General features: G+C 44.9%; 4 protein-coding genes across 4 annotated transcripts; 3 read left to right on the forward strand and 1 right to left on the reverse strand.

Moving 5' to 3' along the window:
* The first annotated feature begins 20 nt into the window (after positions 1-20).
* LOC6496571 lies at positions 21-1,184 on the forward strand. The gene is made up of 3 exons (XM_001961143.4): positions 21-310; positions 373-712; positions 789-1,184. The coding sequence occupies exons 1-3, from the start codon at positions 122-124 to the stop codon at positions 956-958; spliced, it is 699 nt and encodes a 232-aa protein (XP_001961179.1). The 5' UTR covers positions 21-121; the 3' UTR covers positions 959-1,184.
* Positions 1,185-1,262: 78 nt separating this feature from the next.
* On the forward strand, positions 1,263-3,017 carry LOC6496572. The gene is made up of 3 exons (XM_001961144.4): positions 1,263-1,629; positions 1,694-2,300; positions 2,362-3,017. Exons 1-3 carry the CDS (start codon positions 1,417-1,419, stop codon positions 2,598-2,600), a joined length of 1,059 nt encoding a protein of 352 aa, XP_001961180.1. The 5' UTR covers positions 1,263-1,416; the 3' UTR covers positions 2,601-3,017.
* Positions 3,018-4,364: 1,347 nt separating this feature from the next.
* On the forward strand, positions 4,365-5,243 carry LOC26514459. The gene is made up of 3 exons (XM_014908532.3): positions 4,365-4,778; positions 4,857-4,908; positions 4,992-5,243. Exons 1-3 carry the CDS (start codon positions 4,543-4,545, stop codon positions 5,103-5,105), a joined length of 402 nt encoding a protein of 133 aa, XP_014764018.1. The 5' UTR covers positions 4,365-4,542; the 3' UTR covers positions 5,106-5,243.
* Positions 5,244-13,401: 8,158 nt separating this feature from the next.
* Positions 13,402-17,524, reverse strand: LOC6493992. The gene is made up of 4 exons (XM_001961146.4): positions 16,908-17,524; positions 15,477-16,787; positions 14,623-15,387; positions 13,402-14,458 (listed from the first exon to the last, which is right to left on the reverse strand). Exons 1-3 carry the CDS (start codon positions 17,522-17,524, stop codon positions 14,901-14,903), a joined length of 2,415 nt encoding a protein of 804 aa, XP_001961182.1. The 3' UTR covers positions 13,402-14,458; positions 14,623-14,900.
* Positions 17,525-17,563: the final 39 nt, after the last annotated feature.

Below are 17,563 nucleotides of genomic sequence, written 5' to 3' on the forward strand. Positions count from 1 at the left end.
TCACACTTTTTCTTTTTGTTTATTTGCGTCAATGCGAAAATGGTCACACTACACTTATTATTGTTGGCGTCGGTTTTAACTTTGTTTATTTTGTTTTTGGGTTCAAATAGTGAATTTCACGATGAACCGGCGCAGCAAGCGCACATCGTACTACCAGTATGAAATCTTTCTGAACACCATGGCGGCAAATCCGTTGCTGGCGGCCAATAGACTGACCCGAACCGAAGATTCCCTCAAATGGAAGGAGCTGAGCGAGGAGCTGAACAAGTGCCCCAGTGGCCCTACGTTAACTCCCGAAGAATGGCGCAAGGTATCATTGCCATCTACGCTATTTCATATAGTCCAATAATCCGTTTAACCCCCTCAAAACAGCGCCTGTACGACTGGAAGAATACAACACGCGCCAAACATAAGAAAAGCTTAAATTGCAGCGATAAGAACCTATATTCGCTCACACTTTTAGAGAATCGAGCCCTGAAGATTTTCTACGCACAGCAATTGAAAAAGGAACAGGCCGCAGATTACTTGGGTGATGCTGACCAGGGAGAAGAGGATGTAAAGGCAGAAGAATTTGAAGATGTGGATGAGGATGAGGATGAGTTCGAGGAGCCGCAAGAGGTGTATCCTCAAACGGAGCCGATTATTATAAATGCTGGACTGACATCCACGCAACGATTGCATCTCGATGGAATCGGATCCATTTTGTATGAAGGTGAGTACTCTATTTGCTTAGTTATGTCATGTTATAATAATCAAATAACAATTTCCTTTCAATATTTATCTTTCAGTGACGAACTTTCCCGAAAAGACTCTCACTGAAGAAGTTCCTGCCCCCGACTATAATCAGCAGATTGTGAAACAGCTGAAGAGAATATCAGACATTCAGGAGGCCGCCTTGCAGTTCAAAATAGCTAGTTTTAAGTATAAAAACCCCGGATTCGACTGTATGCCAGAATAATAGTATACCTGATAACGTATCTTAAAAACTGTAAGAAAGATATAACATTGTAAAGTTAAAACTAAGGTATAGAAGAATGAAAAAGTTTATTTTTAAGAAATATTCGACCAATATACTAAACTTTCTTATAAAAAAATAACATTTTTTAACTGAATGAATGTTAACGATCATTTTTTTGTTTTTGAACACAATTTTATTTTTGTATTAAAAACTATCGTAAATCACAACTATCGACTCAAATGTTTGTTTGTCGCACAGGGTGATTTGAGAAAAATCAAGCGGACTGTTTTAAGGGGTTGTCACGATTAACAACACTAAACAAACATTCAACATTTTACAACACTTAAGTCTTTACTGAACAATTCGCTTGGTGGCGTCGATTTGCTTTTTTTGCGCCTGTACCTTATTTGAGCAAGGACTTCAGGATCCCCCACAGAGCCGACAAACGTGACCAGCGCATGAACGGAAAGATGGACCGCCGCAAAAAGCGCACCTCCTCTGAGCAGTACCAGATGTACATAGACATGATGGAGTCCGACCCTATTTTCGCCACCGGGCGGCTTCCACGGGATTGCGATGTCAGTTACTTGACCAAGAAGTGGAAGGAGCTCTCCGACAGGCTCAACAAATGCAGCTCTGGTCCCACACTCACGCCAGAGGAGTGGCGAAAGGTAGGGAATTGCCACAGACCCTTGAACAACAGCACCAATTTCTCCCTCCAAAATATCTCCGTAGCGCCTAAATGACTGGAAGAACACCACCCGCTGCAAGTACAGACGAAGTCTCCAGTCAACGGAGAAGGACATATCGATGACGTCACTGGAGGTCCGTGCTCTGGACCTGTTCGGCAAAGTCCCCACCACAACCGGCGATGCTCTGATCAACCTAAAGTCCGAAAAGGATGAGAACGACGACGAAATGGAGGAACTGGGTCAACGCACATCGGCAGCCTTCCAAAAGGAACTGCAGGCCGCTGTAGAGGAGGCCATAAACGAGGAGGACGAGGAGGATATGGTAGAAGAACACGTCGATCAGGAGGACATGCTGGACGATGGCCTGGCGGACAATGGTGGTGTCATTGAAGGCGCTGCAGGAGCCACCACAGCGGTGAACACAGGCGGTGGCACTTATCGTACCATCGTTGTGGACAACACCTCCTACGAATCCGTTGAAGACGAAGGGCAGGAGGTGATTCAGCATCCCGTAGAGTTTGTTACCACGAGAAGGGCAACTGCTGCGGTTATCAGCACAGGGACCGCCACCTCCGGTAGCAAGCTGATCAATGGAGAGCTGCCCGCAAAAAGGATGCGCACGCAGGCCCGGGATCAGATCATCTACGAAGGTAGCTAAGCTTTTTCCTCATCTAAACAATATCTTTGACCTTTTTTTTTTTAATATTGTAGTTAAAAATGCGCCGAGATGTATTTCGAACATGCAGGCGGTGCCACCGTTGCACAACACAAAGCTGGATCGGGAACGGGAGCCCAGCTCGCTGACCTCCGCAATAACCAGCAGCGATGCCCAACAGATTGCACAACAGCTGAAACGGCTGGCCGATATCAACTACGAAACACTGCAGTTTGAGATAGCGCGCTTCAAGTTCAACAACCCCGGTTTCCAGTACAACCCGCCATCCTTATAGTGCTCTGGGCAGCAGGCCAGAAAGTCTCAACAGTCCGCTAAACTCCATCAGCAGCAAAAGTAGTTGAAATGGATTCAGTAGCTAATGGATCAGTAGCATAAGGAGCAGCAATAGATGACGGATCATCTCGAATTGTATGTGTGCATGTGGAATAATTGACGGCGACATTGTGTTTCCATCTCCTGTATGGTATCCGCCGGAAACAGAATCGTAATTTATAGTAGCCAGATTAGTTTAAAATTTACAGCATAGTCTTTAAAAGTGTACTCGATTTATTCTCCTTCACAACACATTGCAATTACGATATCCATATGTGTAAGTCTAAAATTCTAATAACAAAAGAAAAATTGGACAAGTAATTTTAATACGTTTTATGTAAATGTAAAGAATAAAGTTTACCAATGATAAATATTCAGAGCAGGGGCGTCCAGCTCCACCTTTCCCCTGTTGCCTGTTGAATTTTTAGGCTTATTTATGACGCCACAGCGCCCAGACTTTGGAGCCATGGCCAACACGAAAAGCCCATTAATCAAAGATGCGAGATGGCGTCGACAACGCATATGCATTGTATTCTGCCGGCTTTGGTTCTGGCTCTGACTTTGGCTTTGGTTGTGGCTCTAGGTTTGGTTGGGTCATTTAACCTGACCGCCAACTAGTGGGCGCACTTTGTAACTGTCAGGCAGGAGGGCCCAAGGCACCGATGCAAAAGAAATCACTTGTGGCTGTTACAAAGCTGATGCAACAAGTGCCGATCCGAGTCCTCCTCCACCTCTGGCTCTACCTCTGCCTCCTCGTCCGGGATAACTGCAATGGGCAATAGATCATTTGCAGGCCGTGCGCTACGAATCATAAATTACCGAAGAGCCAGACCTCCGCCATGAAAATTCGACGACGACGCATGGCGTTCCGTTAGGAATCGTTGCCATCTCGATGATAACTGCACAACACGTCGTATACTTAATCGGTTCTGCTGAGGGTTCACTTGAAAATATAATAAAATTATTAAGACTTTAAATAAAAATATGATTTAAAAAGAATAATATTTTTAATAGATACTAGCATCTATGTATATTAATTAAAAACCTATTATTTAATATTTCTTAGATAAAATTATAAATCTAAAATTCGTATCAATTTTACGAGAATTTTACTCTTTTGTTTAAAGATTTTTAACTCCTGAATAAAACTATTCCTATAAGAAAAAGTCTTATAATAAGGATAGCTAAGTCAACTATTTTTTGAATTTTTTTGTCAGTGCCAGCTTGTCGTGGGTGCCGCTTCACAATTTGATGAAAAGCCGGCTGGCAAAGCTGATTAACCCACACTCGCACACACTCCATACAGCACTCCATACATCGCGGGAAACGTGTGCCTGGGACCCAGATGTCTTCTTCTCACATGGCCGTGAAACCACGAGATGGGCTCCATCTGGGCCTGCACAACCCAGTCCAAGTCCATGGCCAGTCCATTAAACAGTTCGTGTTGCACTCGTTTCGCGATGCCAGGCATAGGTGCCAGGCATGTATATGCGTTTGGGCTTTTTGGTTTAAGGTTTGGGCTTTCGTCTGGGTTATGGCTCTGGGTCTGGGTTTGGGCTGGGACCAGGGCACACATGGCAGCGAGCGTGCAGAATTGACCCCGTGGGCCAGTGCTATAAAAATTCAGAAAGAGAAACGGAACAAAACGAAACTAAATAGGCTTTCGAGGATGCCATAGGATCGACTTTTAAATACCCATTACGGTGCAGGAAACGCCCATCTAGAAGGCTTGACAGCTCCATTCGTAGATGCCATTCTATCCATATTGAACCTGTCAAGGTTACGTTCGAGAAATAGAACTCGTCCCCTCGAGAAATACAAAATAAATATCAACACGTCAAGTCGGCTTGTTCATGAATTATTATTTTTGACCAAAAAACAATAGAAGGAAGAGTCCTTGGAGAATGTCCCGTATCGACTTGAAGGTTCGCAGTCCGAACCGAGGACAAGTGGATTTCCATATCTCAGTCAAGATGCCGCTGGAGAAGATGATGCGGGCATATGCGGATTACTACAAAATGCCATACAAACGTTTTGTGTTTCGAGTTCGTGGTCTCCGGATCGAGGACACTGACACGGCTGAGGTGCTCAGTCTCCGGAACAATGATATCATAAATGTGGTCGAGACGAAGAGACGTAGGTCAGCGAGAGTTAAACAATAAATAGCATGTCCTTGCCACCAATTCGAATTATTCGATGTTTTTCTTCCAAAATTTAGAACAAACATGGGAATGTGTGTTTCAATTTATTTGCCTTGTGTAACGTTTTTGGTATCGTATTTAAATTTGTACTAATAATGTATGCCATTGTTTTAATATACATATTCTCTAAAATATTCCGTGTTTATCCTTAGCCCTGGCCCTGTCCTTACTGCTGGGAATCACCAACTTGCAACTATTTTTTCGGAAATCCCTATGCTCCTGGTTGCCCTTGTGGCTTCAAAAGGCCAAAGCGCTATTACGATTGATCCAGAACTTCGATTTTTATTTCTTCCAAATTTAAAAAACAAAAATTGGAATGTCTGTTTTTATGTGCTATTTAAATTTGTACTAACAATGTATGGCATTGCTTTAATACATACTCTAAAATATTCCGTGCTAATCTAGCTGCCACGGCCAAGTCATTTTTGCTGGGAACCTCTTGGAACAACTTGCAACTGTGACCACCTTTTCGCAAAATCTCTGTGCCCCACTCTCTATGGTTTCCCTTGTGGGCGCAAAAGTGCAAAGCTTTTTTATGCCGGCGATTATTACGCTTGATCCTGAAGCACCGAAGGGTCAATTGATGTTTGTGATGACGCTGAATTGTGTTGATGTTGCTGACGCTGTTGCTGTTGCTGTTGCTCTTGCTGTTGCTGTGAGTACTAGTACCAGCAACATGCAACAACATTGTGGTCGCTTGCCCGCAATTTGCGTCGGAATTTTAAGCAGCACTCCAGCATTTCTTTTATATTTTCTTACTTTTTGTTTTATTTTTTGTTGCTGCCGAAAATTGCATTTCTTTATGGCCACAAGCAATAAAGCGTCAGCAACAATATGTATATAGTTTTAGTAGATTCGAGTCTATACGAGTAGACGAGTGTGTGCAGTCCGCAGAGATATATCACTGGTCCGAGAGCCGAGCTCAGATAGTGCCCCGCGGCTGAATCTGGCCATCATCAAAGCCGGCTTTTGATATAGAAATTATTTATAGTCTTGTGCCGGGCGGCGGCAGCGGTTAGCAATCGTAAATCTAAAGATCCTTTTCTTAAAAGCTTAATTCTGAACAATTATTATGGGGCAGCTCGCTCTCTTCCTCATATCAAATTTGATGGGTCCCAGTCCCAGTCTTAGTCCCAGTCGCAGTTGCAGTTCCAGTCCAAGTTGCAGTCTCAGTACAAGTCACAGTCTTGGCCATATTGCGTCCAGCGTGTAATTATATTAGCATGATCTATGCCATTACCGCGCACACACATCGATATGCGGCAATTAGTGCTGCGGCAGAACAAGTAGAACTGAACTATCGGCTAAACAATATGGCCAGCGGGCGTTTATGGCCAACGACAGGCCATTATTGACGCCACTCGATGGACTGGCCATCATCGATTGCTGCTGCTGGTGCTGCGGCTCATCCATGTTGCTGCTTGTCGTCCCTGGCTGGAAGTTGCAAGCTGCTGTCGCATGCAAATTGTCGGCGTATCCCAAAAGTGACGGGGGTATTAAGTGGCCAAACTAAGCTGCAAAAAATATTGAGCGCTGAAATGGCGCCCTCTCTGAGCTGAAAGTCGTAAACACGCACTAATTGCAGTCATGATTTGTTGCACATTCCACTAATGGCATTCGCAGGACCAACAGATGCACCATTTCCACCAGGAATAGGAGCAACATCAACTCAAATCGAAGCCTAATTGCCCATAAATGGTAGTTCTCGTTGGCGACATGTACAGGGGAAAAATATATCAAAAAAATATATCTAGTTTCTTAAACTACTGTTTGAAAAATGATGTGTTATTTTAATCTTTTTAAAAAATGTACAAAAATTACTGTCTCATTTAAATGCATTTTTAATCTATTTCTCTCAGTGTACAGCTTTCAGCAACAAACAAAAACAGGCATTTCTGATTTATAAACAAAATTTAACAACCGAACGGCGATTTAGGGCATTAAAAATGATGTAGTTGCTGCTGTTGCCATGTTGTTATTGCTGATGTTGCTGCCGCAGCTCCCCTGACGTGGCTCCTGGGCCTGCAATTAGGCGCCACTCCTGGCGGGGTGGTCCACCATGTCGCCATGAATCGATCGATCCCGTCGATATACAAATCGATTGCTTGATCTCTCACTTGCCACAGCAGAGCCACCAGCAGCAGCAGCATCGGGAGCACCAGCAACTCCAAGATTCTACAGCAGCAGCAGCAGCAGCAACACAAAAACGAAAAGTTGCTCGCGTGGTCAGCGCCAATTACTTAGAGCATATCAATTATATTACAGCAATGCATTGTAAAATAAATGCCTCAGAATGATAGCCAGTTGCAGTAGTTGCTGCCTCCACTGGTTGTAATTGTAATTGAACTGCGCGTATTGCGAAATTATTATTTTGTGCATTTGCAATTGCAAGTGCCTACTGCGGGGGTATACACATTGGTTGCTCATCCTTTGGTTCACTTTGCTCCACTCCGCTTCACTGGAGTCCACTCCACTCCACTTGAGTCCAGGCCCAGAGCGAGGGCCAGGGCCATCCTGCGTGTCTGTTCATATGTTTTCATTACTTTTGCCCATTATGCGTGTACGTGACGCACAATTTGAAATTGGCAGAGTCAGGCCAAAAGGCAGAGAGCCTCATAAGCCGGATACCCGGCGTCCAAATGCGCACAGTTCCAGCATTGGCTTGCACCTCATCGCTCCAGTGGTTGCAGCAGCTCCTATTCCGCCTCCTCTGACCCTCCGCCACTCCACCACTCCGACACTCCACCACTCCTCCAATCCGGCACCGGATCGTCGTCTGTTTGTGGCTTTTGTTTGCTGTTCAAGTTTACAATTTTAATGCACTGCCACTTGACTGTTGACAGTGGTGTGTTGCTGTTGCACACCGAAAAAAAGATATATTGTACCACATGTACATAAAAAATATCTGTATATTATAATACAAATATGTAGAAAAAAGTTTGTTTATAATTGTAATACAATTTATTTTCTTTAGTGCTCTATAAACAGTTTTTGGTTTCAGTTTCCGTGTTGCAGCGTGTTTGGTTTATTGATTTTATTCTGGGTATGTGAGTGCAACCTTGCCGGTAGTCGTCCATGTTGCTGCGGCTGCTGTTGCGCTGCAGCGCTCGGCTCTCATCTCGCACATGCCCCAAAATGAAATGCATGTTTATGTTTCCGTTTCTGTGGAAGCCATCATATGCTGATTCATAGTGTTGAGAGCAGCGCTTGAGTCTTTAAATCTCATTTTCCTTAGTCGTCAAGGTTAGGTAAATACCAGAAGACTGGGGACTTACTTTTAAGACTTATAAGCAGGAATTATATAAGTATTTAAATTGAAAAAACTAAACCAACTTTTCTTTATTTGGAATCTAGGTGACCCACGCCCCATTAAGGCCAACACAAATCGATGCAACAAAGGGCCAATAAAGGACGCCAGCTATTCCAGCTGACATCGTTAGGGTGCCACAATTGCCCGATATGATTGAAGTACTTCGGAGGTAACGAGGCAGCACCGAACATGGCCTCCATATCAAACTGCCATCAAACAATTTCAAATGGATCGAATGGGAAATCGACAGAGCCAGCCAATTGCTCTGGCTCTGGCTCTGGCTGTTGCTGTTGGTGCTGCAGTTGCTGATGTTGCACTTACAGCTGCTGATGTTGCTGCTTTGTATGCATGCAATGAACGTGATCGGCTGCAATTTCAGCGACCTGAGAACAAAGTGGCCACAACCAGAGGAGTCAAGCCGATTGCGATTGGAGCGACAATGTTGCCATGTTGCAAGACGCACGGGAGCAACAGTTGCTGTTGCTTTTGTTGCTGCTGATGCTGCTGCCACATTTCACCAGGTCCCGATCCGATGATTGAAATTCTAAGACCAGCAACTGAAACTGAATCCGATTCCGACTGAAAGACTGACCTTTTCGCATGAGAATCATCGACGGCAGCCGATGATGGATGCACTGCCGCAGCCAACCTGAGATCTGGCCCTGGAGCCAGGGAGGGCGAGATGGCTGCGATGCGATGGGTGCCATGTCAGTTGGAGTCAGCTGAAAGCTGTCAGTACGTGCAGCTCCTCATGGGGAATGTGAGTGCAAGGAAAGTGCCTCTTCTCATCCAACCATACACATGTACACTGTTTTTGAATAGAGAACATCTAATCTGACATGTTTAGAAATTTGTAATCCTTTAATTAATATTATTATTAATTACAAGATCTTGGGACTAAGGTCTGGCGTTTAAGTTTATTATCAGAAAATTTAATAGCATAATTTTATCTATGTACCAAATTTGCGTAAAAAAAGTGTTTTTATAATTGAATTTTTCAATTTTGTGTATAATACTCGATACTTTATCAAGATACATTTATCCTCCATAGTATGATCCAAAGTGTTTAAAATTTTTTATAAACATTTCCATAACATTTTTTTGAATAATCAAAGTTGGACCCAAAATTGGACCCAACTTCTTTATAAATATGTACTTCAAAAAAAGAAAAACTGAAAATTCAACAGTTTGAAACAGTTTAGAAACCTTTTTGAACTGAAATATTCTTAGATATTAATACTTTAGATTTAGATTTCCTTTATGTAGGACGCTTTTGAAGAAAAAAAAGGGACTTCCTTTAATATACATACATTATCCATAGCTTTCCTTAAAAGTATTCTAATCGTAAATATATAACTAATTAGCTAACTAATCGGGCGAGGGATAATTACGTTACGTTTATCCATCCCGAAGAAATAGGAGAAAGATTGCAGAAACAGGAGAAGCAGAAAGTATTCTAAGCTTAGGATTATGTTTTAACTCTAATTATTAATTATCTAATAAGCTCCTCGTAATTATGTTATGTTATTATGGGATAATTATGTTGATACACCCAAAAGATAAAGGAGGAAGATCGAAGAGAGGGCTCACACTCAGCCTGGCATCCCGATTTCCCTGAGTCGTCACTGATGTCGTCGTCGTTGGAGCCATTCCATCGTGGAATTTCGCAGCGAATCATGGAAATTTGTTCGACGGCCTGTCTGTCCTTCTTCCTCCCCGCCTCCTGTCCGTGTTTGTTTGTTTGATTGGGATTTGGATTTGATTTGATTTTGCCAGCACAGACCCAGTCCCCTCCGGCGCTCTTCACTCTCTCCTGGCCAGCTGCCCCACCATTCCTCCCACTACTCGGCCGGAGCTATTCAAATGTTCTGTGGGCACAGTTTCTTGACCCCGCCGTGTGACGCAGGCGCTGTCGCCGCCGACTTCGCTGCTTCGTCGCATTGTAACTGCACATGCGCGCGCCTTGTTCCTCTGGCTTGCCTGCCAGCCCGCTCCCCGCTCCCCTTTTCCCAACGCCCCCAATTGGCCGTTTGGCAATTTTGCAACTCCTTCGCCGATGTGGCTGTTGCTGTTGTTGTTCTTTCTGTTGCTATTGCGGGAAATGCGATTGACGGTAATTGGTTGACGTTTGTCTTATTTAAATTTGTTTTCTTTGGGATTTTTTCTACTCGACTGCCTCTGTCGCCGCCGCCGCTAGTGATGGTGGTGGTGGTGGTGCTGCTGCTGGTTCTGCTACTCCCGCCTGCACGCTCTCATGATCCCAGATACCCTACCCTATATATCTTTTAGATACCCTATAGACTATATGTCTTTGCTTAAAAATAAAAATATTACTCATACGACCTGTATGACATCGAAGTTAATTTATAAAATCTATAAAATTGAATATAATTAATTTAAATATAATATAATTATATTGAATAAATTAAATATAATGTAATTATAAAATATTTAATCCTTGACAACACTGCGTATGAGTGATGGAAATTAAGACCTATAGTGCATCTAAACTTCGAACCATCTCCCTCTAATTCCAGCTCTGTTTTTCTTTTCCTTTATGGACTTTTCGCAAGCTGTTCCTACTCCTCCTCCTACTCCATGCCCCATCTGCCCCAATCCCTGCCACTTATAGTCCGTTCTATTCCATGGCGGCGCGCGGCGTGCAACTTTAATTGAAATGAAATGAGTTTCGTCGATTTGTGTTCTAGGAATTTGTTTTTTGATTGTTTTCTTGTAAATTTGAATGATTATCGAGCCAGTTGCAGCAGTTGCAGTTGCCTGTTGCCGCATTTGTTGCAGCAGTTGCGCAATTGCAGCAGAAGAGCAGAAAAAAGGCAAAATAAACAAGCCGACGAGCGGAGCGTAATTGCAGATCACATGGATCAAAGACCCTAGCTTTCAGGATTTACGTCTGTCTGTATCTGTATCTGTATCTGTGTGTGTGTGTGTATCTGTGTGTGTGCAAGGGAAGTTTGCATTTTTCAGCTCCACCTCCTCTGCCTCATCGCCTGCCCCCTCCTCTTGGCCTCTTCCTCTGATCGATAGCCAGGTAATTGAGCTGCGAGAACTTTTAATTGTGTGTTTGTGTCGCGGAAGCGTTTTTCAAACTGGGCCAGAATTTCCAAAGCAAAGCCAATTTGTTACCGCTATATCGCCACGTATCGCTTCCATCGCGATAAAGCTGCCACGCTAAACGCAGTCACTTCCTCGAGTAAATACTGCCCTGCAGACAGAGAAATAAGTGTGTACTTTGTATTTTGTCTTTTATTTGATTTTTAAGCTTAAGGGTTTAAGGGTATTCTTTGCCTTTTATTTGATTTTTAAGCTTATACATGTAAGCATTTTATTAATAAAATAATAACTAGAATCATAACATTTATCAGTAAATTTGTTTTAAAAATAATTTCTCTTAAATTTTCGCTCAGTGTTTAAGCATAAACAACTGGATGGGGAATACAGCCTGAGATTGAAACCGAAACTGATGCGTAGTTTAGGGCGATTTACACACAGTTTAAACAGACATCCAGATACAAATCGCAGGTTCTGTGGAGGGGGCTAGTGTTTCAGGTTGGAAGCTCTGGGTTGGGGGCGGCGGGGGCAGAGCCGGAGCCAGAGCCAGGGCAGCTGCCTATCCAGTCTTCCTGGTGCCATAACTGTAGCAAATGGCCGGCCAACATGCAGGACCCAACCAGTCGCAGACGCAATCTCGGTTCTGGGTTTCCAACTACCTTAGCTTTAACCTTTTACATATTCTGGAAGTGAATATTTTAAGAAATATAGATAGTTTAGAAACAATTTATTAGATAAATAATTTATTTATATATTTGTAATTTTTCATATAAAAATTAATTTCTTCTGAAATATATTAGTCTTTTCTTTTAAACTCCATTTCCATTTACTTATTTTACCTATTGACATTCCCATTAATATTTTTGTGAATAAATTTTTAATAGTATCTTTATATATTAAGAAAAATAGTATAATTTATAGACACCTTTATTAAGAAATCTGTTGAAACTCAGCCTTTAAAGGGTTAAACCTTTCGCTTCCCGAGTCTGATCTTCACTCGCAGACCCAAAGATCTCCGGCGTGGGCGTCTGTTGTGGTTATAAATTGCACATTTGATGAGCAGAGAATCGTTTATGGTTCTCCCCGATTTGCAGGCTCTGTCCAATGCATCCCAGAATCCCAGCATCCCAGTCCCCCTGCCAGTCCTCCTCTGGCTTTTAGCGCTTGCATGCGGCTGATTAATTGTGCCAACGTCATAAACGTGATGATATCGCAATGCAAGCGCATTTTTCATGTTATTCAATTCGTTGCCCCCAGCTCCAGCTATAGATCCGTAGCTCCGAAGCTCCTAAGCTCCAGTTCCTGCCACAGCTGCACCACCATAATATGCAGAGAAAAAAACTACAAGGATGTACTTCAAATATATTTTAAAAAATATGTTCAAAAGTGGCTAGTGTTTTTTGGCAGTGTCTCTTCCGGCTACAATGTATTTGCATAGCGCTTTCAAGCGGCATAACGAAAGACCCAGGCAGCGAACTCGCGTGGCAGCCTCCCCTTTCCCGATATTGCAACTAATTACCAGCATTAACGCAATTTCGTCTTCATAAAGACATGGTTCCGCATTGCCCCCACCCAAGGCACCCACTCCTATTCAGATTTAATTCGATTCTTTGCCCAAACAGAGTCAGGTGTCAGGTGGGGCAGGTGTTTCGGCCAGGAAGCATTCGGCGTGCGATCATTTATTTGGAAGAATTATTTATCTGCGTTTTTCCTTCCTTCGATTTTAGAAAAACTGCGCAATTTTCACTGATTTTGGTCATAGCTGGTTTGTTGTTAGTGCCACCTTTTACGGATCGATATGGTATTGGAATTAGACAAGTGAGATCACATGGCATTTTATAGGGGCTACGTGTCGGGAATGTATAATTTCCATTGATTTCCTCAGATACTATACCATTTTTTGTTCTAGACTCTATAGATATAATATTTTTGTATTATTCCTAATGCATCTTAATGGGTTACCTCATACTTTAGGAGAAATGAAAAGCATTTCTAAATGATATCTTAAATTCCATTCCCATTTCTTTCACTTTTTCACCTCTCTACCGCTTTCGGCCATTAGTCAGATCGCTTTTGGCCAGATCAAGTAATTATCGAGTGGATTTCCAGGCCGTTAAGCTTACGATGGATAGTTTCCCGCCCACACACTCCATAGAACCAAGACAACTTTCGACGCTAGAGACTGTTTTGCATATACATTTATTTATCTGAGACATTTATTTAGACACAAATACAAGTTACATATATATCAGTATATAGTTAAATCATGTACGCATATATACTCGCTATTTATAGGCTATGTAAGCTGGATACAATACAACTAAAATGTACAGGCTAAACGACTAAGACAATGCAATTGCGAGCAAATTGTGGGGATAAGCTTGTAGGGGGATTGTAGGGGGATTCAGAGGAGTATTTTGCTCTGAGCAAACTAATTACTAATTACTTCGATTATGGATCAATCAACATTTTGCACAACATTTAAATTATGAGGAGGAAATTCATTGCATTAATTTATAAATTCATTTTAGCTAGATTTAGTTGCTGGTGCTGCATAATGTGCGAGCTGCGTTGCATAACGTTCTCTAAACGATTGATATACTTGGTTGGTTGATTGATTGATTGATAATATTGCTTACACTTAGTTACAAGTTCTCCTTTCGATTTCGCTATCCTGTTTACATACAGTACGGATACTCTATATTCATATCTTAAGTATCTCAATTATCATATCTCTCTTCAATGGACAACTAATTTTCTCTGACATTTTTAACATTTTAACGTGAAATTTCTCGTAATTCGTATTTCGTATTTGACTGAACAGCATGAATGGCTTTTCATCTACATAGAAAATGATTTGCAATAATTATTTAAATTAAACATAAAATTAAAATCACAATTTTATAGACTTGATGTGTGTGTGTGTTGGTGTTTGGGGTGTTTGGGGTGTGTGGTATGTGGCATGTAGCATGTGTCCTGTGGGTTTGAGTTTCTCTACTGCTGTGTGTGTGGCAGCATTCCATTATTTCGATAGCTCCTCCTTCAATCCATCCATCCGTCATCCACTCATCCAGTAAAAATATTCCCGTCGAATATTTCAGTGGAATTAGTTGTTCGGCTTGTTCGATTTGTTGAGATTTTTATTTTGTTTGGGATGCAAAGCATATAGTTCTGGGCATAGCAGGGAAAGGCACAATTCAATGTTAATTAAAATTGCTGCTGCAAGCTAAATGGTGAAAGCTGCAACGGAGAGGGAGCTGCCATTAGTTGCAAGTTGGCAAAATTGCTTTACTTTTGTTGCACGAATTTAATAAGCGAGCGAACAAAAATCATCAAAACGCAGCACGATTTGCATTTTTTTTAAAATATTTTTTTTTATTTTTTTTTTATTTTTTTTAACTCACCTGCAGGAACACACACAGCGTGCCAAATGTTTTTGTTATTGTTTCGTAGTTATGTTTCTGTTGCTCTTCTTCTTCTGCTTCATGTTGTTTTTGTTTATTTTTGTGTTGTTGTTGTTCTGTTTGTTGTTGTTGTGGGGGTCGATGGCAGCTAGAAACGAGTTGGCAACGAATCATCATCATCATCATCATTATCATCATCATCGTCGTGCTGCTACTTCCTCGTCATCATCATCATCATCATCTTCGTAGTCATCGTCATCCTCGAGATACAGCGCATCCTACAGATACAGCGTCGCCTGCTGCCGCTGGTCGAAGTGATGGATGTAGAGCTTCTTCTTCGACTTCTCCTTCGACGGCCGCAGGTCCCAGACCAAGTTGGACAGGCTCCGGGGCCGGGACAGGCGGCGGGTCTTCTTCTCCGGCAGCTTGTTCGAGTCGCCGGATGTCCGGCCGCCGCTCCGCGACGAGTCCAGGGTGCCCTCGCGCGGATTGTGGTGGTTGTTGCTGCTGGAGCTCCGGCTGTGGGACAGGGGCATGGGCAGGGGATGCGGGCTGGACAGGTAGCCGTGCACGTTGAGGATGCTGCCGCACTTGAGCACCACATCGGGCGGTGTGCCCGGGGTGCCCGGCGCAGCTCCCCCTCCACCTGCGCCACTCCCACCACCCGCTACGGATGACTTGCCGTGGGCTGAGATCGTCGGCGGCGTCACGGCGGCGCAGTTGTTGTTGTCCGGCGTCAGTTGCAGGCTGCTGAGGCTCTTGTATCTAATTGGATTAGGGACAAAATTAAGAAAAGTACAAGTTAGTTAAAGGCTTGAAAGGAGGAAGATCCTGGCCATGTTGAAGGACCTCACCTAATGTGAAACAGTGGCGACTGCGGCTCCAGAGCCTCCTTGGCCGGCAGATGGTTGTTCGGAGTGAGCACCTTGCCGTGATGCGGATGTGGTAGGGGATGCGGATGCGAGTGCTGATGGGGATGCGGATGCGAGCCGTGATGGGAGTGCCCATGGGCGTGGGAGTGGGCCGCTGCCACTGCGGCAGCTGCTGCATTGGCCACCGCGTTAGCCGTGTTCCCGTTCGGAGTGGGCGGCTGCTGTTGTTGCTGCTGCTGCTGGTTGTGACTGTGGACATGACTGTGACTATAGCTGTGACTGTGACTCTGACTGTGACTGTGACTGTGACTGTGGCTTTGACTGTGACTGTGACTGTTGCTGTGGGTGGTGCCCGTGGAGTTGCCGTTGCTGCTGCTCCCAGCACTGTGGGCATTCTTGATGTAAAGCTTTGGTAGAGTGGGACGCTGGCGCTTCTCCGCCGGCTTCTTGCCGGGAATGGTCTCGATCGGAGGCGGCACCGGCTTGATGTCCTCCTGAATATGGCCATGATGGTAGTGGTTCACCAGGTGGTGGTGGTGATGGTGTTGCTGCGGCTGCTGTTGCTGCTGTGGCTGGGTGGTGTGATGGTTGCCACCGTTGCTGCTGCTGTGCTTGTTGGACTCCAGGCTGCTGTAGTTGTTGTTGTTGTTGCCCGAGGTGGTGCCCTGCTGGTGTACTGGGGCACGGATGAGGCTGCAGTAGTTGCCGCTGCCGCTGTCCGTGTGATGGGAGCGGAGCGTGGGCGACTCGCAGATGGGCTCGAAGCGCGCCAGTCCCTTCGAGAGCGGCGTCAGGCCCCGCACATAGTCGTATATGTGATCGATCTCGTTATACTCCTCGGGTATTTCGCTGCTGCTCAGGATCTGTTGCTTGGACCACGAGTCGCAGCTGGCACTCTTCCGCAGGACATACCCGCTCTCCGCCAGCCCGCTGGCCACGCCCGCCGCCGACGGCAGCATCACCACCGGCAGCCTGCCATTCCGACTGCTGAACTTGGAGTCCTTCTTCTCCTTCTCGCTCAGCTTGAGATCCACGATCTGGAGCCGATCGCGTGCGTCCGCCAGCAGGCGCTGGGCCTTGTCCAGGAAGCGCGTGTACTCGATAAAGTGCTCCAGCTGCTCCATGTTCTTGGCCCGCTGCAGCTTGATCTTCGCGTTCAGCGGCACCGGCACCAGGTCCGTGTCCTTCTGCAGGGGCAGGGCGAAGATCCTGTCGATCTCGACGCACCCCAGCAGCCGGAGCTCTGGGACAAATGGCTGCTTGAGGCCCTTGGGCGCACTCCCATGGACAAGTCTGTTAAGGAGACATAGGAAATCGGAGAATTTTTGAGAGTTTCAAGGAAAAGGTTTAAAAGTATTATTCGGAATAGGATAAATAATAAAGGTCCTTAACTAGCAGTACTCCAGGACTCACCTCACAATGACTGGCATCCGCTTGAGCAGCAGATTCTTGACGGTGTGCACACCGCTGATGCTGTCCTCCCGGGCGATCGGCGAGAACTTGGCTTTGGTATCGAGTGGCAGATTGATGATCTCGTCCTTGATGTTCCGGCACTGCAGGTACTTCCCGTTGTCGTTCATCGTGGTGAGAAGTTCGCCGGCATGGATGGTGCGGTTCATTTGCTGGCAACGGAACGTCTCGCGCACCAGGACCCGGGCGTTGCGGCGCCTGGACAGCTCCAGCACCGAGTCGATGCATCGCGTGGAGCGGCCATCTTCGCTGAGTAGCTCGAAGTAGCCGCCGTAGGTTTCTGGGATGAGCACCTTGGCGCCCACGTTGGTGGGCTTGCGACCCTCCTTGATCTTGATCGGCTGGGCCAGGATCTGGTACTTCTTGCCGGCGCTCAGGAACAGGGCGGTGCTCTGGAGCGAGGGCGCCGACAAGGTGGGCACCCCGAGGGCCTGGTGCTGGCCCTTGAGGATCTTGGCCACCGCCGGCAGGGGCTGTTTGGAGAAGTCGCGCAGGTAGACGGGCGTGGAGTCGCCGAAGCGGGAGGCGGCCAGAATGATTTGGCCATCGGTGGCGGCCATGTCGCGGTTGAAGAACGAAAGCAGTTTGCTGCGCGCCAG

The sequence above is a fragment of the Drosophila ananassae genome, chromosome 3L, assembly GCF_017639315.1.
Source record: "Drosophila ananassae strain 14024-0371.13 chromosome 3L, ASM1763931v2, whole genome shotgun sequence".
Classification (NCBI taxonomy): domain Eukaryota; kingdom Metazoa; phylum Arthropoda; class Insecta; order Diptera; family Drosophilidae; genus Drosophila; species Drosophila ananassae.